Below are 27,504 nucleotides of genomic sequence, written 5' to 3' on the forward strand. Positions count from 1 at the left end.
CGGATAATGGTGATTTTACAAGGATGGTCTGAGGGAAGCCTGGTTCACTCACTGCCCCCTATATGTTATAGACTGGAGTTTACTCTATAGTGAGCTGTTTGTTGAGGCATTTTTCTGGCGTCGTCACTGTCTTTAAAATGTGACACACTGCGTTGTGGGATTAGTGTACATGCTATGGGCTCTACTCTTTAATAAAGTAGCTTTAATTGATATTTTTATCATGCATCTACTGACAATATGTGAAAGAGGTCACTCGTAGTGATGAATTAACACCTGAATCTGCAGTTGCCATCTTTATACCAGTCTGAGCTCATTGTTTGGCAGTTGACAGCCCACAGCTTTACTGTTTAGGTTCACTCTGTCATCAGAAGCTACTACCCACTATTATTAAACACACTAGCTGGTGAACATTGGGAGCATTTAGGAGCTAAGAGACATTTTTTTCCCCTTAGGCGTCGGTAGAGATTGAAAACGGCTAAAAGAGTGAACATTGGACTTAACTCTGGTCATCAGGTTGACTGAAATGGCTCAAAATAAATTAATGTTGCTACTTAATGCTGGGCGAGTGAATAAGCAACTATTTAACTAGTTACCGCTGCCCCCAAGTGGCAAAAAATGTTCCTACTCTTTAGATTTCAAATGATACGAACTAAACAGTACAATTTCCAGTCTGTTTTATCATATATATGGTAATAGGAGTATTAACACATGCAGATCTTTCCCTTTTAAGAATATCATGTGTGATCACTTTGGCTTTAACAAGAGGTCACCTACACCCATGTGGCTATAGCAAGGCTTTAACTAGCATACGTTTCAGTGAATAGCTGACTACATTTGTATACAAAGCCATGGTTTACCTCATGGGCAGTGCCTCAGGTAGATCTGTGCGTCCTCTTGGCATGTGTGTCACTCACAAAAACTGAGATGTAGTGCAGTAGTAGTATTAACTCCTGTCAAGACAAGAGAGGTCATTTTATGTCAAGTAGTACTGAATTCACAGTTACAGTAAAAAAAAAAAAAAAAAAAGCTTCCCACATTAGGATGAATTTGCCTTTTTTTATTTACAAGTGCTGAAAAAATGGCATGGGGGACAACCAGTGCAAAATCTGTACATAAATTCAGTTGCTTCTGTTTCTTATATACAAGAGTACTGAATAGGAACGTGAATACACTCTTTCTGCCATGCATGTAACAGAGTTCACAACACAGCAAAAGACTTGGTGTAAAGATGTCTGGTTTAGTTGTAGTCCGTGATGCTCGGGCAGGTCATTCTCCCAAGGAAAGGTAGGATGATCACATCAGACACAACTGCCCTGTGAAAACAAACTGACAGAAAAGAGAAAAAGGAGCACAGCAGAGGAGGACCCATGACTGACTTGATACACCCTCTGAGACATTTAACATATTTAGTCATGGGGAGTTATTACAGCAAGTTAGAACACACCAGTCCATACTGACAAAACATCAAGGCAAGATTCAGCATAATTCCCCTGACGGACTGGAAAACGGGGGTAGAATAGAAAAAATAAATCCCTTTTGTCGGGCAAAAAAAACGAAACAAAAAAAAAAAATCTATGAAGGGAAGTTGGAGGTAAAGTGCATAAAAGCTTAAAATCAAAAAGGTGGAGGGGGGTCAAAAATTAAGAGGTACTCCATTTAAACACACGCAGCTTAACAATGGAGAGAGCAGCTATGAGGATTGTCAGGTCAACTGTCTCTCCAGCTTTGTTCTACGATGGCGGACACACGCTTCTCGTACTCCCGCTTGTTCTCCTGGTACAGCTGAGCTGCCTGGCTGTTGGCGGGACTGTTGGGGTTTGGTTCATCGAGCAGGGACTGGGGAGGAGAAGACATACCGAAGGTGAGACTGTTTCAGTGGGAAATAACCATCAGTTCAGACAGATGGATAAAGTGTATGTATCTATCCATCCATCCAAGACTGGGACATTGTAGTGTTACAGCATCATCAAAAAAAAAGAAGAATAAACAACCTCACCTATAGTAAACCTAAAATATAAAAAAAAAATATCTGAAAAGTTAAACTTCTATATATAAACCTAATATATCTAAAATGTAAACATACAATGGAAACTCTAAAATAAAATACATATAAGTGTCACAGTCTGTGACAGAGTGTGATACCTTTTGATGCTCAGGTATGCTCATGCTACCTGCTTTTCCTGCTCCAAACTATTGTTATTATATTAGCCATTAAATATCCAATTACGTCGAACTCTAGTGGCTATAGCTTGTGAATGCTGAAGGTTAGATTCTTTTTGTTTTATATCACTGTAAAATTAATATCTTTGGGGGTTGTCACTCTCTGAACTTATAATATTAATAATTATTGTACTGTTGTTTATGGACACTTCTTACCTGGATAGATGTAAGAATAGAGGACACGTCGTAAGTGGGACTCCAACGATTCTGTAGGATGTCCAAACATATACTGCCATCTGCATAGACTGTGGATAAAAACACAATTAAACACTACCCACAAATCTCAACATCATGAAGCACCAGAAGATAAAACAATGTTCCTACCATTTGGATGAAACATCTTTGACACAAATCGTACTGTGGGGGGTTTGTTGGGGTATTCTTCTGTGAACTCTACAATGAGTTTAAATGTACCTGCAACAAAAACACACAGAAAAACTATTATTCATGGTGAAGAATGTTTTAAGGCAGAAAAAGTGTGTTGAAGCAGTGACGTTTCCTGAGATGAGCAAAACATTTCCTCTATCAACATTAAAGTTATATATTACAGGCTTAACAATTATAGAAAAACTACTGAGGAATAATCAAAGAGGCAATTCTCATATTAGATTTCGGAGGTTTCACTTTAAGACAAATCCACAACAGAAAAACAAATGATGAATGGATTGTTTGATAACTGGCACCTATGTAGTCGCATTTTCAAAACAGGGGGTTAATGTGTTTCACATTCAATACCATGACAATATGCCTTACTACACAAAATAGAGGGTCATGAACGTGGTGACATACTTACCGTCCTCAAAGGGAGTTCCTTCAGGGCTGTGAGGTTAGATAAAAAAGGGTGTTTCATCATTCATTTCAGAACTTAGAGCACAAATGTACAAGATTTGTAGTTTTATAGATTTATAAAAAAAACAAAAAAAAAAAAACATGTTCATTTATGGCTGTGTGTCAGTGTCTTACCCAAATATGACAGCATTCCACACCATGATGTTGTTTTCAGATGGAGCACCACTAACACCAGCTGGGGGGTCCTCTTGTAGCCTTAATGACAAAAAAAGAAAGTAAAAGAATCATTGCAGGACCTCTGAACAACACAGGAAACTGGATTTATTCAGCCAGACAACAGACAGGGGCCTCTTTCCTCTTTTAACATTCAGTCACTGTAAAATATAATATTTCTAATAAACATGATGCTACCCACCAATATGGCTGGTGGCAGGTGTGGCAGACTGCTGGCTAGAGTACATAGACTTAGATGCCACATTACTTTGCAGCCTCAATTGTGCCTTTTACACATTTAACCCTTGTTAAATGCAGTATTTTTGCAATCAGTCATCTTCTTCAAACAAATATATACACATGATAGTAACTAAGCAACTGTCTCTGCAAATCAATCGTCATGCAGCATCTTAGACTTTGACAGATTTAAGAATTAATTTAATTACCAACCAGTTAGCCATCTAAGCATGCTACCTAGACCCTCACACTGTGGCAGCTTAAAGTCCAAAGTAACTTTGAAATATTTGAGAAAAAAGAATTGAGATTATGGGACCAGCAATGTAATTTGAGTATTTGTGTAGTTTAAGTACTAAGGCTGTCAGTTGCACAATCACAACTGGATTTTAGAAACTTATTTATAAACATGAAACCTTAGTTCCAAATAGCAAACCAAACCAGATGGCCTGTCAATAGCTGAAGTTTACGTCACTTCCAATACCTGGAAAGACCTGTTCAAACACCTGCAAGTCTGTGAGACCTGTCAGAGCTGAGGATACATAAACTAATACTGGGTACAACCAAGGGATCTAAAACTGCCGAAATTTAAAACATATCTGAGGATCCTTAAGTAACCAGGCTCATGTAAATTAGGATATGGAGCAGCTTACTTTAAAGTTAAAGAAACAAGCCTTTTTCCATGGACAAAATGTTCTGTTAAAAGAAGAAGGTGCAGCCCGAGGACACAGTGTGACTTTCACTATGGTTTAATGTTGCTCTCACAATCAACACAATGTATTCGTCTGGAATATCAGAATAATACTTTGTTAGATGTTAAATCTGGATTCAGAGTAAATCTACCCGTAATTAGTACATGCATAACAACTAACAAACTTTGATTTACTAGGTTACTTGTGCAGGGATCGTATGATATGATGCTGATTAGCAGCCTACACGGTCTAACCTAAATTAATGACAATTAGAAATAACACGACAAACTAAAATGTATCACTGAGGCTAGATACGTTGAATTAATGGATAAAATGGCCTATTGGTGACTTGTCGCGGACATTTAAATGCTACCTCGATTATAAAGTAGGCTAGCAGCCGAAAACTATGACAGAAACTCTAGTCGACTACCCTGTTAGCATACTTTGGCTAGCACTGTTAGCTTCTAGCTATGGTAGAAACGCTTCTAAAAGACTGGCGCTACTTTTACTTAAAATGTTGACAGTTCGTAAACACACGAGATGAACCAATAATTCGTATTTACTGTGGATATTGGTGAATCAATAGTTTTACAGTTATATTAAAAACACAGGTTAGCTATGCCAAGCTAACGCCAGCTAAGCTAACGTTAGCTGTTTTTGACAAATCATAGCTAACTAACATGATCCGCATAACATCTGACCATCAACTCACCGTTTAAAATCTCTCATAAGCCTCCTTCTAGCCGGGGTTGACATGGTTTAACTTGTGGAACACGTATTGGCAACTCTTGTCGTTGTATGTTAACGGGAGCTTATTTTAAATATGTTATATTAAATAGTTATTTTGACCCCGTTCACAGTAGCCTGACGGTTCCCGTTGCTCTCTCGATAATCCCACTTCTCTGGTTAGCCCAGCTAGGTTTACAGGACGATACCATTTTTTGGAGGGAGGAGGGGATAAGTATGAGTGCTACGTTACAAAAGGTTTGTCTTACATTTAATTATCAATACATATACTCGCTGCCATTACTACACATGTTTCGAAAATAATAAAACGCTATACACCGATAAAATTGACCAAACTACTAAGTTGTTTAATGTAACTGTATTAGTTTCTGTCCCCCTTCTCTCTGAGGGCTTAGTCTGTCCCGGGGCGTAGTCACAGTGACGCGGTGTTTGTGCAGCGGAGCTCTGGTGAAGGTCGGTCCTGGTGACAGGTGACTGTTAGCTGGGTACACTTCAGGGGCTGTGCCTCTACACGTGAGGCTGCCACCCTACTATACCAAACACCAACCCATCAATTAATGCTGTTAGATTATAAGTAGTAGTAGTAGTATATATGTTTTAAGACCAACAAAAATGCTCTCATAGTAAAAAGCTGGACCAATCTTTGCCCGAATTAGGATCTATTTCAAGTTATTTGCACATATAACTACACTGAATGATGATCAAATGAGCTTTTGCAACACTTTAATTATTAATGAGTAACATGGGGTATGCTTGCATTGTTTTTTTTATTAACATCAAGTTGAGACAAACAAAAATTTAAGTATTGGCAGTGGTTCAATACAGATGCTTACTTGTGTGAATATCAGAACAAGGCTATTTACATCGTAATCAAACTTTAATAATAAGCTAAACAAACACTTTCTCTTTAACAACAAACAAAACTCCACTTCTCGGTTACAAATTTCAAATCCATCTACAATGGGCCTGCCCTTTTCTGACAATGAATAATAGTTTCAATGAATAACTGGTCCACTCAATGGCTTTAAGGCAAATTAATGCTTTTTTTCAGGCTTATATGAGATTCAGGCTAAAGGGACGGCCTGTCAGAGAGATATTTTGTACTTTAGGATCCGTGGTAAAGAAGCATGGTGCTGAAGAAGGCGTGGTCATACAGCTGCTCTGCTTTCACAGACTTCTGGTGCTCCACCTGGCTGCCAGCACTGCTGTTGTTCTCAGGTGAGTCACTGCAGAGGAGTTGACCATGGAGGGTTTCTGCTGCTGGTTCACACCCGAATGGAAGCTGTGGTTGATTGTGACCATTTGAGGAAAAATCCTCACAGTGTCTCTCACCTGCCACTGAAAATGAGACAAATAGTCAAAGGGCTTATACATGACTCATTTGGAACCAACTCCTGCTTTTTAAAAATATATAACAAAAGCAGCAGGGAACACAAACAAACACTGAATTGATTTTGTTTTGCACAACTATTAAAAAAGGGAGTTATTACGAGCAGCAAGCTTCAAATAGTTTAGAAGTCAACACACATTAGAGAAAAGCGCTTCTTGGCTTGCCCTTAGGATTACTCACTAAAATTTGATCAATACGTTGCAAACTACATTCCAGAGTTTTAGGTAATCCAACAAGTTCTGACCTGAGACCTTGTTTTAAATAGGTCACATCCTGATCTGTGGTTGCTTCAACACATGGTTGGCACAGTATGACACAGTGACCTAGTTTAGTCCCCGCAGAAGTATTTAAGCTGTTACGTCAAGTCAAGAAAATCGTTTATCTTCCAGACATGTTGGCATGCCATAATCCAAAAACCCAGCATGACTAGCTCCGACTTAAAGTGGAAAAGTTTACTCTGGTGGGATTAGTTTCATGTTTAAAACCCTTCCTTTGTGTTAGTATGAAAAATCTTTCACTTTTTTTCCAAATTTAATTGCAGACATGTTGCAGGGACGGGACTTGACAGACGCATCAGGAAAACAAGAAGTCGACCACAATCACATTTATAAAATTTATCAACATTTAATGATTTTACACAATCATGTACAAAGCTAAACCTGCTCAGTACCAAGCATCGGATTTTCCAAACTGAATGACTATACACTCAAACCGTCTGGCGTGTAAAACAAAATGAGCAGACACCACCTGCAACATGAAATAGTACTACAAAATACAGAAAGAAAGAATTTCCCTTACCAGTATCTATAAAAGTTGAAAATATGTACATTAGTTATTGTTGAACTATTCCATACAGCTTAAGAAATAAGGCGTTTTTGCAAATTCATGCAAACTTTCTTGAGCTGTCCTGTTTATATTCATAACTACCGATTGTAAAATGGCCAATTAGCAATTTTAAGGGTATTATCATATAACATACAGAAGTGCAAGCCCTGCTAGTTGCCTTAAAAAAAAAAAAAAAACACTTAGCTAACACGCACAGTAAACATTCACCATACTTGAGAATCAAACAAGCACACAAATGATAAAGGAAAACCAGAGGAATAACCAAAGTCCAAGCCCATGAACCACTATGTCTTTAGTACATGACATCTACACACTACAAAAAAGCTGCACAGTGAATCGTTTATACGTTACGAGCTACATTCAAGTTGGGATATGCTTTGGCATTGGTTAATTCTTCAATATAAAACAGCGCCAGCTAATGCGTGATAGCAGTTATCGGGAGACATTTCCTCAATGTATAGATAAGAGCTTGGGTACTTGTAATTTTATACATAAAATGTCATCAATTCAACATTTAAAAATCAAAGAATTTGTCATTTAATTTATTAAACTTAACTGGGGGAAACATTCCTTAAGAAACAATCCCATCTCCACCTTTTAGATGTTACATGTCATGTGTATAGTACCTCCTTTTTTATAAGCCATTTCTCTTGATAAAATTGTAAAGAACCCACTTTTTTCTGACCCATTTTAACACGCTACACATTCCAAGCAGTAATTAAGACTGATTTGACGCATGACGAAGACTTACGTTTTTTAAGCAAATATGACCTACATTTGCTTGGGCGACCCTTCTGTGTCAGGGGAATGGCATTAACTTTGCAACATCTGGGATGTTGCTATATAATTGTGCAAAACAAAACTTATCCTTTTATTATAAACCTTAAAAGTTAAGGATTACGGAACAATTATCTGAATAACTGGACGGATGCATTAAAAATAACTGTATAACAATGAAATCTATCCTTCCGAGTATAATCAGTTACATGGAATAGTAGAAAATACAGCACACACTGCTGTTCATCTTTCGAATGTAGCTTACCCACCAAGTCAAATGTATTTCTTTATGCATGTATTATGCAAAAAACAACAACAAAAAAAACAGCCAGACAATACCAAAAAGATATACTGCACAAATGGGGACATTAGCGTGTGCCGCTACGCGCCCACACAAGCCCTCTACAGGTAGGCATAAGAGTTGGTGCAGCGACAGGGGGTCTGCATTGACGCCACCGTGATGACCTCCAGCTCTTTAGTTGCAGGGCTCGACCTGTCCTGCCCCCCCTGGTCCTCACACTGATCCATGGGCCCCGGCCCTTGTGGTGGTGCAAACCCATTCAGCCCAAATGCAAAGGGTCCTGGCCCACCTGAGGTTACAGTCGCTGCCAGCTCCATGTTCATGCTCTCCATCTGGGCCTCTCTAGCACCACCCAGTGGCCCATTCCCGTTCAGCAGCTCTAGTGGCATGCCCAGACCTAAGACACAAGACGCAAACAAAAATAAAGCTGGAAATGATATTCTAAAAGATATTTGAAGTTAATTAAAATTATTAAAAAATTAATTCAAACATGACTGAAACACTGGGCCGTGATATAAAGCTCCAGTTGGATCTCTTGCTGTTCCTGCATCCAGTTTGAAGACATTTCTGCCTTTAGAAATGAACACTACACTGGATTGTTGTGAAAATGTACAATTAAAAAGCGAAGTTAGAGAGCCATAGCCATTGAAAGTCAAAGGTACCAAATTCCCTTGACTAAGTTTCTTGTCATCCACGTTTGAGTAACTACGGTAACGGTTGTGAACTTCAGGCCCACTCCATCTCTGGGCTTTCATTTGAGAATGTAAATCTTAGATTAAGAATTTGTAAACAGAAGTTGCAACCATCCATCAGCTCCATCTTCCTCTGGCTTTTCAACAGGGCACAATTAAAACAATAGTTGGATTTATTAACAAAAAAAGCACAGTCGATGCCTGATGCTAAAATAAGTTGTATGAAGTTGGATTGTATGGCAAGTACAGATTGGATTTTATTGAACCCATTTAATGGTTACATGCACATATATGTTAGGTCAGCCTATCCCTTTAACATGAAGTCACACACACACAGATCTCACATGGAGCAGTGCTTCTAGCTAATGGTCTAAGCTAACCGTAGATGCTCAAGCTGGATCACACTGATCCATTTTTCCTTTCAAAGACACCCAAGAAAAAATCATTAAAACTAGAGAGAGATGTGATCGGCTCAGTGACCTACCGTTGGGTCTAGCCTTCTTCACTGGGTTTGCTTCCATGCCATCGAATGACCGCTTTCTGTTAGGCACGCCATTCAAGAAGCTGCGCCCCTGGATAGTGGGGTGAGCGTGGCCCCCGTTCTGGGTCATGCCATTCAGAAAAGCCCCGTTATGGGACTGAGCCATGTTTTGTTGGAAGTTCTGGGCATTGGAGAGAATCTCAGCGCACTCATGGAATCCCTGGGCGTGGGCCAGGTCAGCAGCAGTCAGCCCACTGGCATTCCTCATACTGCACAACAGGAAAGAGGAGTGTTAGAGACCCTCATTGTACGTTTGATTTACAAAAAATAAAAAACAAACAAAATAAGACACACTCAAGCACGCACGCACGCACACAGACTCATGAAGCAAGTATTCGCACACACAGACAGACACGACACACAGATGTATAGAAATAGCCTGCCCTGCTCTACCCTTTCACATCCTCTTCGTCATCTCTCATGAGGATGACGACTGATCCTTTTGGATCATTTTCATCTTCCATAGAGCTCAAATCTTCACACAGTTTCCAAACAATTAGGGAAACATGTCTGCTGCAAAAGGACATGATTAAGGCAACTGAAGGTGCACACGAGAGCCTGAAAAAAATATCTGACAAACTGGACATGATGCTGAAGACATTTATATCAAATGATCCACTGAATCCCAAGGAGAATTTCTGTAGGTGATGTAAAGAGCTTTGTCTTCTCTGCAGGACGAATGCGACATCAAAGAGGATTTTGCAAAGGGTGAAAGGTTGCCATCATCTCATGCTTCCACCGGTGATACAGCTCAAGGATTTTTGCAAAGCTGCATCCAAAGTTCAGCCAGTGATGTAACCAAGAAGAGACAATGGCATGGTGCACATTGTTCACATGGTGCAAACTGTAAGTAATGTGCATGTGTATAAAGTGGGAAGCTAAAATGAAAAAATAAGATGTATTCCTGAAAAGGAAAGTGATGCAAGAGAGACTGGAAAAGCCAGCCTGTAGAATTCTTTTGAGACAAGAGTCAGAAGTTCATCATCCACCTGAGGCCAGGATGAGCTGATCTTCAGAGGAGGCTGGTTAGGAGGGAGAACGAAACAAGGACAAACTGCAGCCGTAAGAAATCCAGACGTCTTCTCTTGAGAGGGCAAAGCTGTCGAGACCTGGTCTTCATCTTGTTTCAAGACGGATGAACAAGAGAATGAAAAAAAAATAAGACAAAGAGCTGTACTACTCTAAGAGGAGTTTGTACGACCGCTCATAACTCAAAATGGAGTCTTTGCACTATATACGGTTGTGTTAATCATATCCAGTTGCAGCAGGAATAGCGTGATTTTCTGAGTGCAATAATGAATGAGCAAACAGTGCTGTGTTCTAGTTTTCAGATTTGCACTTGAGTATGGAAGCAATTTCACAGGAAAATAAAACTATAAACATATATCTAGTCTTGCCAATGCAGTCAAATACAACGACATAAACTAAGAAAAATCTGTATGTTGCTGCTGCAGTAATTTAGTAAATTAATTGCTAGATATAACGCAGTGAATTTCTCCTGCTGATATGAAATTAACATGCAGGGAAAAAATGTCCCGTCTACCAATAGGGGCCTTTTAGCTTAATGATGAGAATTTCTCTCCCCTCCTTTGGCCAATTACAGAACAATATGGCACTTGTTTCGTGTCTAAATGTCACCGCAGTGCAAAATGAGTTCTCCAAGCAGACAGCCATGTCTTTGTCAAAGAATGGGGACTCTGGCCCACATCCAAGCTTTACTTACTATTTAAAAACGTGGCAGAAAAAGAAACGAAAACACCACCATCTGCAGCCTATTTTCTATACATGTCAATATGACGGAGAATAGGTGATTAGAATATTTCTAATGAAAGAATTGCACAATTCATGGCTGCTTAAGGACCTGTATGATTAAATACTTTTTTTCTTTTACTGTATTCTATTCAACTATTTACTGTTAAAATAAAACCAAATGACACTGACTTCCATTCAGTGAAGCAGAATTTAAAGCGCACTGCTCCTGTTTGCTCATTCCTTTTGCATGGATAATGCCTTCTCTGCATTTTTATCTAAACAGTTGTGCAAAAGAGAAACATTTCAAGTACTAGTGCACATGAAAAAACATTTTATAAACATTTTTATAAAGAATTTAAGATTGAAAAAAACAAAAAAAATTAAAAATCACAATAACTTGTTGCACATTTCCCGTCCCCTTCAAAATTAACGCTTCCAAAGCATTATTCCAAGAGAAATTTAGATCCCATACCTTTTAGTGATGAGGTAGATTGATTGGTCTCACTTTAAGGAATAGACATTTTACTATAGAAATGATTTAATTCTATCTATTCAAAGCTATCACTGACACTAGGTGCTGTAATTCACCACTCAATTTAACAATTTAGTACTTTAAAGTTTTTTCTCTGGACACAAATCGTTTCCTGAGCTAATCAATATAAACTATAGTAGCATGAATGGATAAAAACATTACTTTAAAGGAATTCACTGTATTATTTTAACTTTGAGGAAATAATCCAACACTTTCTCTTCACCTATTCTAATTACTTACTACACAGAGTACTTGCCATATAGTTGTTGTACAGAGGAAGTCCACTGGTTAAGCCTTCGGCCTCTGGAGCCACCCCACTGCACTCTGACTTCCCGTCAGTTTTTCCAACACTGACTACAATTTATTACTAATTTTAGGGAGTAGTTTTAGTCATAGAAACACCAAGAGATTTGTGCTTGTCCCAGCCTTGTTTAAAGGTTTGACCAAAAACACAGGGAGTGTTTCCAGTGCTGTAGCGTTACAACAGCAGATGTTACGAAACTTTTTCTATGTTTTGGATGCACAAAAAGACGAATAACCAACTGGGACAATCAAACCGTGTTAACTCACTCTTGCAATTCCTCTGTAAATCCCTAACTCTTATTGAAGTCTTATTCTATTCTGACGTCACATTCAACGTTATTTATTCTTCCTTCTTCCATCTTGGATTATTGGACGACCTCTCTCCAGTATCCGAAAAACAGTATTCCTTCAGTGAGACCTGGTATCTACAGTAAGCACTGATCCAAAAATGCGTGACAAAGTGCACCACTTAACCCAGATTTGATAAGGAAATTTTTAAAAAGGAAGCGTTAATTCTTTGTAAATGCCTGGTATGCTTTGCTTTTCCGTCCTAAGCACACAATATGCATCTTCTCTAACTATCGTCTAACCTTCCAGAGGCAGCCTATTATCATGCTACATGTTGACATGGGACTCACGTGATTAAACCTGTCCATATAAAGGGCTCCTATGGTTAGTTCACAAAATCAAAAACAAAATCATAAAATAAAAACAAAAGACTAGATATAGGAACAATCATGGATAATAAGCAAAGCATGCAGGTCTAAAACTTTAGTTTTGATTCATAAAAACCTAGCATTAAAACCAATCACCGCAAGAAATACCTCAACAGTTTGCCAGTGTGTAGATAGGAAGCGATAGTGAGAACACTCAATGCCACAACAGTGCGGCTATCCCAGGGAACGGGGCAGACTCAGCAGTGTCTATTCTCCCCCTTTCTAGGATTACTTGAAAAAACCAAGTCATTTCCAATTCAATGGCTGCAAAACATTAAGACGTACGGTTCTGTTTCTGTTAACAGTATAGAAAATGTTTTTTTGTAACTTATTGTCACTTTCATAAAGGAAAAGGTGACAGATTAGATGTCAAAACAGACGGATACTGTATAGGGTTAATACTGTGACATACAAAATAAAACATTTCTGGGTATGAGGTAAAATATTTGGTACAGTGAAATGACAGTGAATAACCATTGCAACAGGATGATTGTTAGCATTACACAGTTCAGTACATGATGCTATGCAAATCTAACCCATCTCACTCAGCTGCTCTAAGCCTCCGTCTCTGCACTACTCTCATCACCGGCAGCCTCTAAACACTTTCCTACCTGCTGCTAGCTTGCTAATGGACCACCTTAACACTTTGAGGCTCATGACAAACAATAAAAACCCTTTTTTTTTTTTTTAATTATAAACCTCTTCTGTTGTGATTTGATGTTTTTAATATCAAAAGACTGCTTTAACTCTACTAAGATTTCATTTTAAGTTTGATACTAGAAAAGACAAATATTAACCGAGCACTGTTTCAGATTTTTATTTATACATTAAAGTAGTTGTTAAAATCTCACAAGATGAAGTTAAGCTAATTTTGTCTCATTGAGTTGAATGGATGTTACAGTTTTAATGTTTGCCTTTAATGTATGTTAAGCCACACAGCATTTACTTTGATTTAAACATGAGAATTTGGTCTAATTAGTCTTAAGTGGAGGTGCGACAAGGGGAAGTGGGCAAATAAAACCAGCTTCTTCATTAAGGCTTGTTAAGACCCCAGGAAGGTTCAAGTCATACTGAACTAAAACAGTTTCAGTTGTCGTTCTTGCTGTCCCAATGGAAAGTTCTTCTCACTTTGTAATGGGACAAAGATAAGAGTCACATGAGGATGAGGATCACTTCCCTCTTCTGCCAGATATATTTATCCCTTTGTCTGGAGAGAAGGCTCTCCATTGCAAACATGGGCAAGGAAAAATTCAGAGGGATGCAAACATTTTAAAGCCGATTAGCTCCTGACTCAAGCCCACAGTCAGCCATCGGGTGCTGTTAGGCGATCATTGGCCATCTGTGTCCTGTAGTTTTTGCTGTGATCTGAGCCACAGTCTGCCTTTTTAACTGCAGCCGTTCGGCCCACTGAGTGTGCTGAATCAGTGGTGGGAGCAGACTGTTAGAAAGCTCTCTGAGTTGCAGTTCCACCTAATGAATCAGACATCGATCCATTTATTATGCTTTCTCCTCGCCGTTAACCTTCGCCTCTTCTCTTCTTCTTCATAAAACAAAAACAAGTGGAGGGAGGAATAGGACATGCCACAGCTAGACCAGTTATGAATACGGACTAATTATTTCCCCTCATGAAAGAACGAGCCAGCTGGCCAACTGCAGTCTTTGAGGTGTTTTCAAGAGCAACAGAAGATGTGAAGTGTCATGAGTTGACACAAAGCCGAAGACGAGAATAGAGAACTCAACAAGCTGAGCAGTTAAAGGAGGTTTTCAGCAAGAAAAATCGGTGATAATGGCAAGCATGAATGATAACAAGTTAAGCGTCCATATCATTAATGTGTTGCAGCAAATCCTATTTATGTGAAGCCATTGAAATAGTATAGCGCAATAAATAGTAGTACTGCTGTTGATGGTTATGTTTGGAGGCATTTATTTTATTTTATTAAACTCCAATTAATCGATCTAGAACTGCAAATGGGAATAAGTCACTGGAATGTAGCTTCTGAAATACTGGACAAAACAGACTCCAGTGTATTTGTGTTCATTTTCTGAATGGCATTCACTGACTTTACAAACAGAGCATTAATTCCTTTGTAGTTTTTGTCATGAAGCTACTTCAAAGACAAAAGAAACCACCACACGTTCGTCCAGAAAAGCGACAGGGATCTTCAGAGGGAAGACAACGAGAGTGTATATTCATATTTATAAAATATGAGCCGGGTTTGAACCTGGAATGAAGAAAATATTCATTAAAATGCACTAATGCTTAAGTTCAATTTGATTGTTTAATTGTTGTTATTGTGATGGCTGCTGTACTGGGTTATTAACAGGAAGACATTTACACAACTGTGATTTATTATGTATATTGTTGATTTGCTGATATATTACTACAGTTTAAAAAATAGGCTATAGCTGAAAAGGACATTTTACAGCCCAGTTTATATTTGATTACCTGTTACATTTCCTGCATTTGTCCTGCCTTTCTGCTATTTATTTATTTTTAATACAGGTTAGGCCTGCATTTATGATTGACAATGTAAATATAGTAATTTGCCCATAATTTCCAAAAAAAATTGTATTCCCACAATATTTTGTTTATTGTGCTTCATGATACATCATACAGGTATAAAGGTGTATCTATTCAATTCAGTGTGCTATGTGCGTGTGTATATATTTATTATTCCATATGCATGCATAAAGATTAATTGGGTTTTTTATTTTTATTAGGCTTTAGGTTTTTTTTAACTTACTAATTCTTATTATCATTATTGTTATTGGTAACAGACTCTGAAGTTATTTTGTCATGAGCCTCACTCCCACATAGTGTGTCTAAGTTTCCCTCCCAGTTGTGCCCCACTACTTTCTGGGTTTAAAAGTTAAAAAAAATAACTTGATAATAAACTGAACTAAGTGCAATATCTGTAATCTGCAGGGGGAAAAAAATCACATATCATTTACATCATAAATATTACTCATCAGCTGATAACCAAATGCACATTACAACACATCAACAACACATGAAGCATTTATTTAACATGTCTGCATGAAAGCATTGGATTTAATTTGTTGAAACAGCCAAATCAACCAGGGGTTTCACATGCCATGAAAAGTTAAGCTTCAACTAAGAGTATAAAGTAAATTCAATTGATTTACAGTCTGACAAATAAATATCAAATTGTCGCAGCTGTCAGGATAAACAACATTTTTATTTTAGAGTTTTACTAGGGCAATTAGTACAGTAAAGAAAGATTATGCATTTGTGTTTTAACAACACTTAAATAAAATGTATTAGCATTGTCTGCATTCCTTATTGAAACCAGACATCCCTGGAGGTCAAAAGTCAGGAAAAATAGTACCAAACTTCATTAAATAATGTCAAATACAAGTTCCATCTCTCCTCATTCTAAAAAGTCTCTAATAGAGGCAGCATTTAACTATGGGTATGTCTGATTAACTTTTTCCACTGGCAACATTTGCTGAGCTCAGGTTTGTAAAGTCCATGATGACCATATTTTCTCTGAGGACAGGATTAAAAACATGCAAAAACTACACACAATAAACCAAGAATCAATAAACCCCCTGGTTGTTTTGGGTCTCTGGACATCAATGGTATCAGAGAAAGGGCATAAAGTTTGTCGCAGAGAAAAATTTGAGAAGAAAGAAAAGCAGACGCACTTATTTAAATAGGAGAATCTTTGATTAAAATAGGTTTCAACGTTTAATGTTCGCTACCATGAACTGACTTATAAGACTATGATAGAGTATGAGTAACAAGCAGCTCAGAAAGTGAAGTTTGCATACTTACTGCATACTACTTACAGTAGGTAAATTAAGTTCCGTTCAGACTTACATGACCTTTGGGTAATAATAACTATGATCTGTTGAGACATGTAAGAAAATAAGTAACAATCATTTGCATTCGTTTCATCTCTCCTCTCCAGCTCTTTTAATCTAAATTTAAGAAACAGGAAAGATGGGTTGTCTCTTTTACCTTTGATCAAGCTTCAGATGCACCAACAATAGCAGAATGTATTCTATGAGTGCAAACTGCTGGCTAAAAAGGTGTGATTAAGAACGACAACAAAGGTAGATTATTAATTCACTTCCTTAAATACCACTAACAAACCTGCTGGCCTGGACTGGTTAAATTCCTGAAGTAAATTCATATCATCAAATAAACATTATTAATTTTTTCAGCTTGTCAATATGAAGAGCATTTTTTGTATCAACCTTAAACTAAAGGACACCTATTTTAAAATGTAGAAACTAGTCTGATCAAATCTAAGAAAGCCTCCTAAAATTCATACAGTATTCAACTATTTAATTATATTATATGCGTTTTCATTCTGTGCAACAGAAATATAGCCTTTTCACACTGACAATAAAGGGACTTCGGAAAAAAGAGGCAATGTGCATTTGGTCATCTAGTCAAGCTGTGTATGTAAGACACTAACCAAAACAAATGTTAACAAAGAAAAACACACTCTAGACTTAACAAAGATCATGCAGTATGGCCTACTAGGCTAAAAACAGTTTATCAACCTTTACATTAAGTTGTCCTCGTGTGTGTGTGCAATAATTGTGCAGGATTTACAAAACTGTTAATTATCACTGTGCAGAGTAACAATCTTCTTCTATTAAAAGGCAGCTCTTCCTCAAATCACAAAGGTTACATCAAAGTGTTCGTTTGAATGTCAATGAAAGGAATCTGTACTCATAAATCATTCTCTATGAACCCAATATGTCTTTGCCAATATCATTATTACACACAGAGGGCAACTTAATGTGAATTGTTGCAATGATAAACAACAATTTCAAGGATTAACAAAATGTGTCACGTTTTCAAGGGAGCACCACCAATGCTATTAATATTTAGCCACGCATCTGTTAATCAAACTGTTTTAAGCTGGAGTGTTTAAAAATCATTGTGCGTTTTGTCTCGTAACTTTTAGGATTGTGCCGTAAAAAAAGTTAATTAACAGCACCACAATCATGAATTAAAAGCAGCTGAATGAAGAGACATAAATGTTTCACACAATTCTTGGTGCACAATTTTAACAGCAGAATAGAACAGGCATTAGCAGGTGTTTTAAAAGACTACTTCTGCACTCGGCTTGATCTCCTGATGGAAGTTATGCTCAGATTTTAACAACATCCCCAGAACTGTTTACAGTTATATAGCATAGTTCCTAAAGTGGTTTAATGTAAAGTTACTAATTAACAGAGCAGCTTCCTTCTGGTTGGTATGTGTAGGACAGTCATATCAAAAAAGTACTGTTCCAAATTACTTTAAAATTCTAATTCTTTATATACGTTTCACAAACTGATATTTCTTAAATCCTACGTTCAGACCTGTAAAGTTAATTTGCAGATCCTGACTGTCTGATTTGCAGTACAGTAGAAACCGCATTTAAATTTCATCACAGTTCCGATTTGGTGGTGATCCCTTGCCAAGGTGTAACTGAGATGTTGGATAGTACAGAGGAAAAGAAGTGAAGACACAGATCTGATCACAGGACTTACTCAGCTTTCGCTCCCTGAATCAAGAGAGCGTTGATACACTCCAGACTGCCCGCACGAGCAGCCTTGTGGATGGGCGTCTCGCCCACATAGTCCTGAGTGACAACAAAAGACTGCAGTTACACACAGAAAAGTATGTCTGGATTGTGCGCGGGAACAAACACTAATAGTAGATTAGATTTAGAATAGTAGATACTTGAATATGACGGCATTTTAACCACATTAATCCTTCTTCCCTTCTGCATTTCCAAGGTTAAAAAACAGATTCCAGGAATGATAACAGGGTGTAACTCTGCAGGGCCTAGCCTGCACTTTTCACACAGACTTTACCACCGCCCACGCACATTTACACATTAGTAAGAGTGCAGATGGAACACAGAGAAAAAAACCTGCACCAGAGGGCTGTCGCTAACCACTATGCCATGCTCAAATACTGAGCTTTTCTGCTGTCCAACACCAGCCATGTCAAAATATTATGAATCCGAGAGACAGACAGTCACAAATCCTAGACTTTCCCCTGGTGTTTATATCAACAAATGCTTAGAAAAGTCTGGTAATGGTAAATTGTTAGAAATACGTTTCATGATAACGACAACAGCTTATGTCATTGTGACCTACTAATCTGATTTCTCTCAGCAGTGCGGTCGAGCATAAAATATAGCCCCAGTGCATGAGTCGGCACATGGAAATGCATGAAGAGGAAAGGACGTGGTAAGAAAAAAAAAGTGCAACAGTCTGAGAGCAAAAATGTACAACCAGAAAATGAGATAAAAACATAATCTGAATAGAAGTCAGGTGGTGGGGGAATAGCAACAGTACATTGAGAGTGTCATGACCCCACTTAAGAGTGATCCTCCTTGATGGGATCAGTCTGAGCTCAACCTCTCACACGTCTCCACTCACAAATGAGCTCCACTGCCTCTGTACATTTAAAGGTTAGTTTGTTTTTCATGTGTAAAAGTGATTTTCTGCAATCATATGTCAAACATATATATCTACAGTCTCTTTGTGATGTGCTGTTTGGTTTGTAGCACATTCAGCATACTTCATGAAAGATCATGTTTACATACACACCTCCAAGATATTTCACTTTGCTAAATTTACTTGACCAGTTGAGGGATTTTCAAATATAACTTTTGGGTTCGCTGGTGACTATTGTGGTGGAGTGTGTTTAGTGAGCGTCTGCTGTACCTGTCTGTTAATATCTGCCCCAGCTTGGAGTAGCCATAACAAGCACTCAGGGTGGCCCCCAAACGCTGCAATGTGAGTGGGCGTCTGTGCAAACCTGGAGGTCACCGCATTCACACCACAGCCCACCTGAACCAGACGCATGACACACTCCAACTGTGAAGAGATAAGGGCAAAGCATAAAAAAAAGTCAAACAGATTACAAGATACCTGCAGTTATTCAGTCATTCATTGGGCACGTATGGACCTGTGCAGCACAGTAGCTGGTTAGAGGGGGAAAATGCACTACAAACACTATTGTGTGGCCTGGCTCGGCCGTCATGGCTCTTTCTGTGGGCATGCATCCAATTTCTGTGCAAACTGCAGGCCTGCCCTTCCCAAAGTGTAGCTGGTGTAAAAACAAATCTCAAAGTGTGTGTGCATGTTCACAAGGTCGATACACAGGTATTTAGGAATGGAAGAACTGGAGGTCGGCTGTAAATGAGCCACACATTTTTTAAGATACAGCCTGAGAAAAGGATTAAAGAAGCAAATGGGAAATTAATGAATGACCATTTTTACTACAGTTTTGAGCAACTGGTTTTAAAATCATGATAATGTTAGCGTTTAGTGTTTGGCTATGTCCGGTTAAGCTAACGTTAGCTAACGTTTCTCTCGTAACGTTCCCGGTTCTTTGTCTAATTTAACTTGACGGCCATTAAAGTTAATGTGCATATTGTTCCTGCTCGACGTTTAGTCAGGCTTTTAGCTGGCTCAAACACACCGAAAAAGTAATAAGTACCATTATAGTTAATTTAAAAAATGTCCTGCTAGCTATAGAGTAGTGTGAATGTAACGTTTGTAGTCCATTGTTGGTCTCCGGTTAACGATGGCTGCGGTTTAACGTTGGTCTCATCAGCTAACCGTTGAGGCAAAGATCAGGAAATGGCCGAGACGAGGCTCATGTCGTAGAGCGTTAGCGCCCATCCTGACTTCCCCCAAAAAACATCCATTAAAGAGAGAGCGGGTCCGCTGAACACCAAGCTAGCGAGCTACCTTTCCGAAATGAGCGCCCCAGTGTATGGGCGTCCAGCCGTAGAAGGTGTCCTCCACCGTGAGGTCAGCCGGGTTTGAGGTGCACTGGAGCAGGGAGCACAAGGCACCGACATCCCCATCCCTGCATGCCCGGTGGAGAGGGAAGCGGCTGTTTAAGACCTCCTCACTCGAGAATCCAGACTCCACTCCCACAGACATTGTAGCGAAACGAGGCGAAATGATAGCGGTCTACTTCGGAGGAGCTGACAAAATGACTGGGTGTTGTTGTTTTTTTTCTTTCGGTCGCTGATGGGGTGCCTGTGAGGACACACGCCACCCTGGCTGCTCTGCGTTTCTGCCTGACAACACAAAGCAGAGCACGCGTCGGAGTGAAACTTGAGAAACGCCGAGTGAGCTGCAAACTGCGGGCTGGACTCCGCACTCCTGACTTTTGTTCTTCTCTCGGCTCCACCAGTGTTGATGCATCACCGCCATCTTCTGGTGTCAGTCCCCTGCTGCATGACCCGTCCGTCAGGTATTAACCGCGGATGTAGTTTTCTCCCCTGAAGTGTCTGACTTCATTTACGAAAGCAGATAAAAGTGATTCTTAAAAGTAATAAGACAACAAGAGTTTGATTTATATTCCATGGAGTGCACAAAAACATGGTTTATGAAATGAGAGGACACTTCATCACACTTTCTCCTGGAAGGGCAGCCTAGGTGGCACTTTATCACATTTACTCATCTAGAAAGGCCTAAGAATTTTGATGAAGTGTTCTAGAGGATACTTCATCACATTTTTATTACTGGAAAAGCACCCTAGACGTTGCCTTTTCTCCACTGGTAAGGCACCCTAGCGGAAACTTCATTGCACTTTCTTCACTGTGTGGACACCCTAGAAGGCACTTTATCACACTTTCTTCACTGGAGAGGCACCCTAGAGGAAACTTTCTCGCTTTTCCTCCACCAGATGGACACCCTGGAGGACATTCACCACACTTTCTTCACTGGAAGGGCACCTAGATGACGCTTCATTGCACTTTCTCCAGTAGAAGGGCACCCTAGCAGACACTTCATTACACTTTCTCCACTGGCAGGGCACCCTAAGCGGCACTTCACTGCACTTTCTCTTCTAGAAAGGCACCCTACAGGGCACTTCATTGCATTTTTACCACTGGAAAGGCACTTTAGCACTTGCATGTTCTCCACTAGAGGGGCACCCTAGAGGAGGCCTCATCACACATTCACCACTGGATGGACACACTAGAGGGCATTCATTGCACTGTCTTCACTGGAGGGGCACCCTAAAGGGCAGTTCAGTGCATTTTCTGAACTGGCAGGGCACTTTATCACATTTTCATAGGCAATCTGACTGACAGACTTAAGTGGATAGCCCCTTTATGTTTGTCTTTTCAGTACTAAATACCATCTTTATTTTACTATCTGAAACTCAATAACAAAACACTGTGGACACAAAGAGTTGGTACTAAACTGTTACTTTTTTCCATTATATGTCTGACTGTTTAAGTTTCACATTCGCTTCATCTGAACTTCATAATTTTTACACAAATTACAGACTGTGGATTTAGTCCCTCATCTCTCACATTTAAATTGCTGTCACAATGTTAAATGTTGTTCATCTGCAGCCCACGATCCATTCACAGTTTCCCCCTTACAGTGAGACTGATCCAGTGACACCATTACCACTGCCCTAAGGCTCACTGAGGAAATCTAACATTTAAGTGTTATGTTTCTTCTTTACCACAAGATGGAAGTATACAACAGGAAAAGGAAAACCACAGGCGAGGTTCTGACTAGTGTATACAGACACATCACAAATGTGATGAGACCAGAATATCTTCTTTTTTAATATTATTATTTTAGTTATTTACTTTTTGTATTCAATGAAACTCTAACATGAACTATCTACAGTACATGAGAAGCCGTGTCACTGTTCACAGAGTGTTTCCATGATGGAGTATTATTTCTGTACATTAGAGGGAGATATTTACCACAGTAGGATACCTGTACTGTATGACGTAGTGTTGATTCCTGAACCATAAGAAATTGGTTCAATAACCAATCAGTATCATTTTAGTTCAGATTAGTAGCAGTCTTAGATGTAGTTTGGCAGAATACCTGAGGCCATGATGTTTGTATTTTCCTGCTTTCACTGGTAGCTTGAATTTCTATTGTTAATTATTTTTAGAAGCTTCAGTGGTAGTGGGTGCATTATCTCACACATGCAAAACAGCTTCCCTTGTTGTCCTGCTTTGTTACTCCAAGACGCCACTCATCAATTTTTCCACATCTCTTCTCCCGTGGGGCGTCGCGGTGGGCTGGAGTCTATTCCAGCAGGCAGTGGACGAGCCCCAGAGCTGCTGTCTGTTATGAGAAAGGCTTTGGAATGAAGAAAATGTCAATGAACCTCAGTGAAGTGCGTCATACCGCTATCGCTTTGATGATGTCACCCCCCCCCACTTCATTAGCCAACCATTCAACATGGCCTGGGAGGCACTTCATAACCCAATTTTCCAAGTAACCTCTTTCACCTCTCTTCAACAATTGACATCTAGGTCAGTGTTAATGGTCTCGGACACTTATTAGTGCAGGATAATGCAACAGTATGCAGAAATGCTTTTAGGAGCAGGAGCCATTTTAAAATGTGCACCCATCCCCTTTACACTGAGTTGTCCTCACTCCTTATCACATAAAAAATAATGTGCATAACGCACACATTCACACTCTTTAAAGGGACATTCCAGATTATTTGAAGTGAGGTTGTATGAGTGTAATACATATAGTAGATTAGGGCGGCATGACTCCTGTTTGGAGAACCAGGCAGGAGTCACGGCACAGACGCTAAGCTATGTACTGCTGAGGATTGAGTCAATGCACTGCCAGTACCAGTTTACATGTTAGCTTTATTTAAAATATTTTTACTGCTTTACATTGCTGTCAGTGTAATATCTGTGTCTCCAAACTGGGGGCATGCCAACCGCCATCTGCTGCAGGTCATATACTGACTATGGATAAGTACCTCATACAACAAAATCTCAACTATCTTAAATTAATATAGAAGAAACATTCAATAGATATTCCAAATATGGAACGGAGCAGGTGACCTCTTGTCTAACAGGAGAATTTATTAAGTAAGAACTAAAACACTTGTTGAAGATGCGTGTATTTAGGATTCCTTTGATTTGAGGTAGAGAATTACTATAGAGTTAAGTTTTGTTTCTGGTCTTCTTGTGGCACCAAAAATGTGAGAAAGAGTTATGTATGATCATCTTAATCTGCCAGTATACTTCTTCAGAAGTACCTGTTAGATGGTTGAATAGCTTCAGAGACCCCCCATCCATCACACTGTTCTCACGCTGGATTAGGGGGAGCTGTGTCCAGCCATTTCTGTTTGAACTTCTCTCTCCAGCTCTCTTTTTTCATTCCTTTTCATGTGAACAACTGAGTGCAACACTATGAAGGCCGACCAGGAGAGACTGTCTGACTGAAAATATGCACTGTTATCCCTTTATTTAAACAATACCACCTCTCCTCATTCACTCCAGCTTCCTGTGTGGCTGTTTGGAACAACTATCAACATAGACAGACATAGATTTCCGTTGTGGTCATACAACACATCGTACAAACTAGTTCTGTTTTTCATTACTTGACCTTTAGTGTCTTCTTGAAAGATTACTCCACCGATTCAGCAATGCACTCCCATTGCATCGTCAGACTCACATTGCCTGCAATGCAACTCAGCCTCCGACAGATCTCATAGAGTTTTGCGTCCTATGCTATTAGTGGCTAATGTAGCCTTGAGCTGCTAGTTCTTCTCCATGTCACCAGATTTTTTTTTCTTAATGTTCAGGTGCGTAGTCCTCAGCTTGAACCGACGCTGACTCAAGTGACATCACTAAAGGCAATGTATGAGTTTTCACTCAAAAGGTTTTACACACCTTTTCTTACTTCTGTGAAGTATTAATCCCCAAGATCCATAAACATACTTTGATGTGTTTTTAAACTTTTGAACAGTGTCTTTGAGTTTCAAGAAAAGCACCCTATAAGGGTTAGGGTTTGTGGGTAAAATCAGTGGAATTCCCCTTTAAGTAAACATAAAATGCATGGGTTTCAGTCCTGGTTAAGAGGTTAGTTTTGTATCTATATTATGAATAATAGATCTAGAACAGAATATTATTGGTACTGCAAAAATGTTTATTGTAAGCAAAATAAATTTGTGATCAAAAATGTTTTAACGCTGCCAAGATGTCATTCAGATCAACTGGCCAATAAAGACGGGTCTTACATCTGTCAGCGTAGGTCCCACCCACAAGATTCAGCTCAACAACAAGCAACATTTTTGCATCCAAAACTCTTGGATTTGTAAATAAATCTTTTGAATTTGAAAACAAAACATTTGTTTTTGTATTAAATTATTATTTAATAATTATTTTCAACATCAACATCATAAATTTATTGTACAGGCAACAAAACCTATTTTTTGACCGCAGTGTGGGAAGTTTTGCTCTCCAACTTATTCTGTTTGGTTGCATATTACCGACACAAAAGTAACCTCATATAGTAACGGCAACTACAAATCAGATAAATTGCATATTATTGCATACAGATAACTTCATAAATGAATGTACATCCCAGTGTCATGTTGTGTGATGTGTGATAAGATTAAACTTGGGATAGGGATCCATGTAAGTATTTAAGTCAGCCCTAATTTTAAATTTCCTCCTTATTGTCACAAGAACACAGAGGAAATGTGAAATATCTTTATTTTTGTCAGTTGTGCCCCAGTACAACTGCTATATTGTCTTCAGAAATGGGGTGGGGTGGTGTGTTAGGTCACCATAGTGGAAAAAAAGGAAAGAGTTGTTTACAGACTGCCTTAAGTAGAAGTTAAAGCTGAATCATTTAAGCTTTTTGTGGTTGAATCACATTCAGTTCTGTTGAGTGTCAAGTCAGTTCTAATGAGTTAGCTTTCTGTCTCTTTGTGCGTCACTGCAATGTGAATTTATGGACCTGCTGCCAGTTTCTGTGTCTTGATCTCTGTTGCTGACCTTGATTACACATCAACACAGGAATGTCCGCTGATAGCTTATCAACCAGGGTCAAATTCCCACCTGACTACTGTCTGTTTGCTCAGATTAGACTGACCCCAAACTTAGTCATCAAGCTCACTTCAGCCCACTTTATCCTACTTTTACATTAATATTGATTATCTTGCTGAGGTGAGGAAACCAGATTATACTACTGCATGTGACAAGTGACAAGTGTCTTTTTGTCATTTAAGAGGTCCACTTGTCATTGCATACAGAAATGGCCTTCCCAGTCCTTCCTTTACCTGTTTCGACACAAGTAACTTTAAGAAAAAGGCTGATTGAGATTTATCCTGCATCTTTCAGAATATCAATCTTTTTTCCCCAAATACGTAAAACTCTTTAGAATCTTTAGAATACTAAAAGTCCTGGTTCATATCAGTGAACCCCTTTTCAAAAAACTTTTGCCTTTCCCTACACTTGGAGAGAATCGCAGATTAATGTAAATGCTGGGTTATGTGGTGCAGAATAGTGCAGAGAGTGCAAAATTAAGATTACTGAGAAGTCCACGGAGGCTACGTCCTTGCGGAAGCCAGCTGCAGATCTGGCCAATGATAATCCACATGTGCAGCTGTCAACAGAGACAACATGGAAGCGATATGGTTTATTTATTAGCTACCTGCATCATCAGATTTTTAAAAAACAAGTTTTAAGGTCTTCTGGATGCAGTCTGATTAATGATGCATCTGAGCTTATAAATAATGTCTTACTGCCTAAGGACTATACACATACAGTGGGGCAAAAAAGTATTTAGTCAGCCACCAATTGTGCAAGTTCTCCCACTTAAAAAGATGAGGCCTGTAATTTTTATCATAGGTATACTTCAACTATGAGACACAAAATGAGGAAAAAAAAAAAAAAATCCAGAAAATCACATTGTCTGATTTTTAAAGAATTTATTTGCAAAATAAGTATTTGGTCAATAACAAAAGTTCATCTCAATACTTTGTTATATACCCTTTTTGGCAATGACAGAGGTCAAACGTTTTCTGTAAGTCTTCACAAGGTTTTCACACACTGTTGCTGGTATTTTGACCCATTCCTCCATGCAGATCTCCTCTAGAGCAGTGATGTTTTGGGGCTGTTGCTGGGCAACACGGACTTTCAACTCCCTCCAAAGATTTTCTATGGGGTTGAGATCTGGAGACTAGCTAGGCCACTCCAGGACCTTGAAATGCTTCTTACGAAGCCACTCCTTCGTTGCCCGGGCGGTGTGTTTGGGATCATCTATTTTGGTTTCATCTGACCATATGACATTCTCCCAATCCTCTTCTGGATCATCCAAATGCTCTCTAGCAAACTTCAGACGGGCCTGGACATGTACTGGCTTAAGTAGGAGGACACATCTGGCACTGCAGGATTTGAGTCCCTGGCAGCGTAGTGTGTTACTGATGGTAGCCTTTGTTACTTTGGTCCCAGCTCCCTGCAGGTCATTCACTAGGTCCCCCCGTGTGGTTCTGGGATTTTTGCTCACCGTTCTTGACCCCACGGCGTGAGATCTTGCGTGGAGCCCCAGATCGAGAGAGATTATCAGTGGTCTTGTATGTCTTCCATTTTCTAATAATTGCTCCCACAGTTGATTTCTTCACACCAAGCTGCTACCTATTGCAGATTCAGTCTTCCCAGCCTGGTGCAGGTCTACAATTTTGTTTCTGGTGTCCTTTGACAGCTCTTTGGTCTTGGCCATAGTGGAGTTTGGAGTGTGACTGTTTGAGGTTGTGGACAGGTGTCTTTTATACTGATAACGAGTTCAAACAGGTGCCATTAATACAGGTAACGAGTGGAGGACAGAGGAGCCTCTTAAAGAAGAAGTTACAGGTCTGTGAGAGCCAGAAATCTTGCTTGTTTGTAGGTGACCAAATACTTATTTTAACGAGGAATTTACCAATTAATTCATTAAAAATCCCACAATGTGATTTCCTGGATTCTTTCCCC

At 39.2% G+C, this 27,504-nt stretch overlaps 2 protein-coding genes across 2 annotated transcripts; both read right to left on the reverse strand.

Moving 5' to 3' along the window:
- Positions 1–1,042: 1,042 nt before the first annotated feature.
- ube2al (ubiquitin conjugating enzyme E2 A, like) lies at positions 1,043–5,039 on the reverse strand. The gene is made up of 6 exons (XM_070837825.1): positions 4,861–5,039; positions 3,184–3,264; positions 3,014–3,039; positions 2,545–2,634; positions 2,377–2,465; positions 1,043–1,836 (listed from the first exon to the last, which is right to left on the reverse strand). Exons 1-6 carry the CDS (start codon positions 4,902–4,904, stop codon positions 1,708–1,710), a joined length of 459 nt encoding a protein of 152 aa, XP_070693926.1. The 5' UTR covers positions 4,905–5,039; the 3' UTR covers positions 1,043–1,707.
- Positions 5,040–5,653: 614 nt separating this feature from the next.
- Positions 5,654–20,810, reverse strand: ankrd10b (ankyrin repeat domain 10b). Its single transcript, XM_070837639.1, has 6 exons — positions 20,483–20,810; positions 19,451–19,603; positions 18,263–18,354; positions 9,386–9,651; positions 8,499–8,606; positions 5,654–6,233 (listed from the first exon to the last, which is right to left on the reverse strand). The coding sequence occupies exons 1-6, from the start codon at positions 20,678–20,680 to the stop codon at positions 6,001–6,003; spliced, it is 1,050 nt and encodes a 349-aa protein (XP_070693740.1). The 5' UTR covers positions 20,681–20,810; the 3' UTR covers positions 5,654–6,000.
- Positions 20,811–27,504: the final 6,694 nt, after the last annotated feature.

Source organism: Pempheris klunzingeri, chromosome 10, assembly GCF_042242105.1.
Source record: "Pempheris klunzingeri isolate RE-2024b chromosome 10, fPemKlu1.hap1, whole genome shotgun sequence".
Lineage (NCBI taxonomy): Eukaryota > Metazoa > Chordata > Actinopteri > Acropomatiformes > Pempheridae > Pempheris > Pempheris klunzingeri.

Excerpts from the sequence above, each read along its gene's own strand:
- ube2al (XM_070837825.1), bottom strand. The coding sequence starts at position 4,904 with ATGTCAACCCCGGCTAGAAGGAGGCTTATGAGAGATTTTAAACG. Across the intron at positions 2,466-2,544 it reads AAAGATGTTTCATCCAAATG|TCTATGCAGATGGCAGTATA; the intron begins GTAGGAACATTG and ends TTTTATCCACAG. Across the intron at positions 1,837-2,376 it reads CTATTCTTACATCTATCCAG|TCCCTGCTCGATGAACCAAA; the intron begins GTAAGAAGTGTC and ends TCTCCTCCCCAG.
- ankrd10b (XM_070837639.1), bottom strand. The coding sequence starts at position 20,680 with ATGTCTGTGGGAGTGGAGTCTGGATTCTCGAGTGAGGAGGTCTTAAAC. Across the intron at positions 18,355-19,450 it reads GGGCAGATATTAACAGACAG|GACTATGTGGGCGAGACGCC; the intron begins GTACAGCAGACG and ends GTTGTCACTCAG. Across the intron at positions 9,652-18,262 it reads ATTCAGGGAGCGAAAGCTGA|TATGAGGAATGCCAGTGGGC; the intron begins GTAAGTCCTGTG and ends CCTGTTGTGCAG.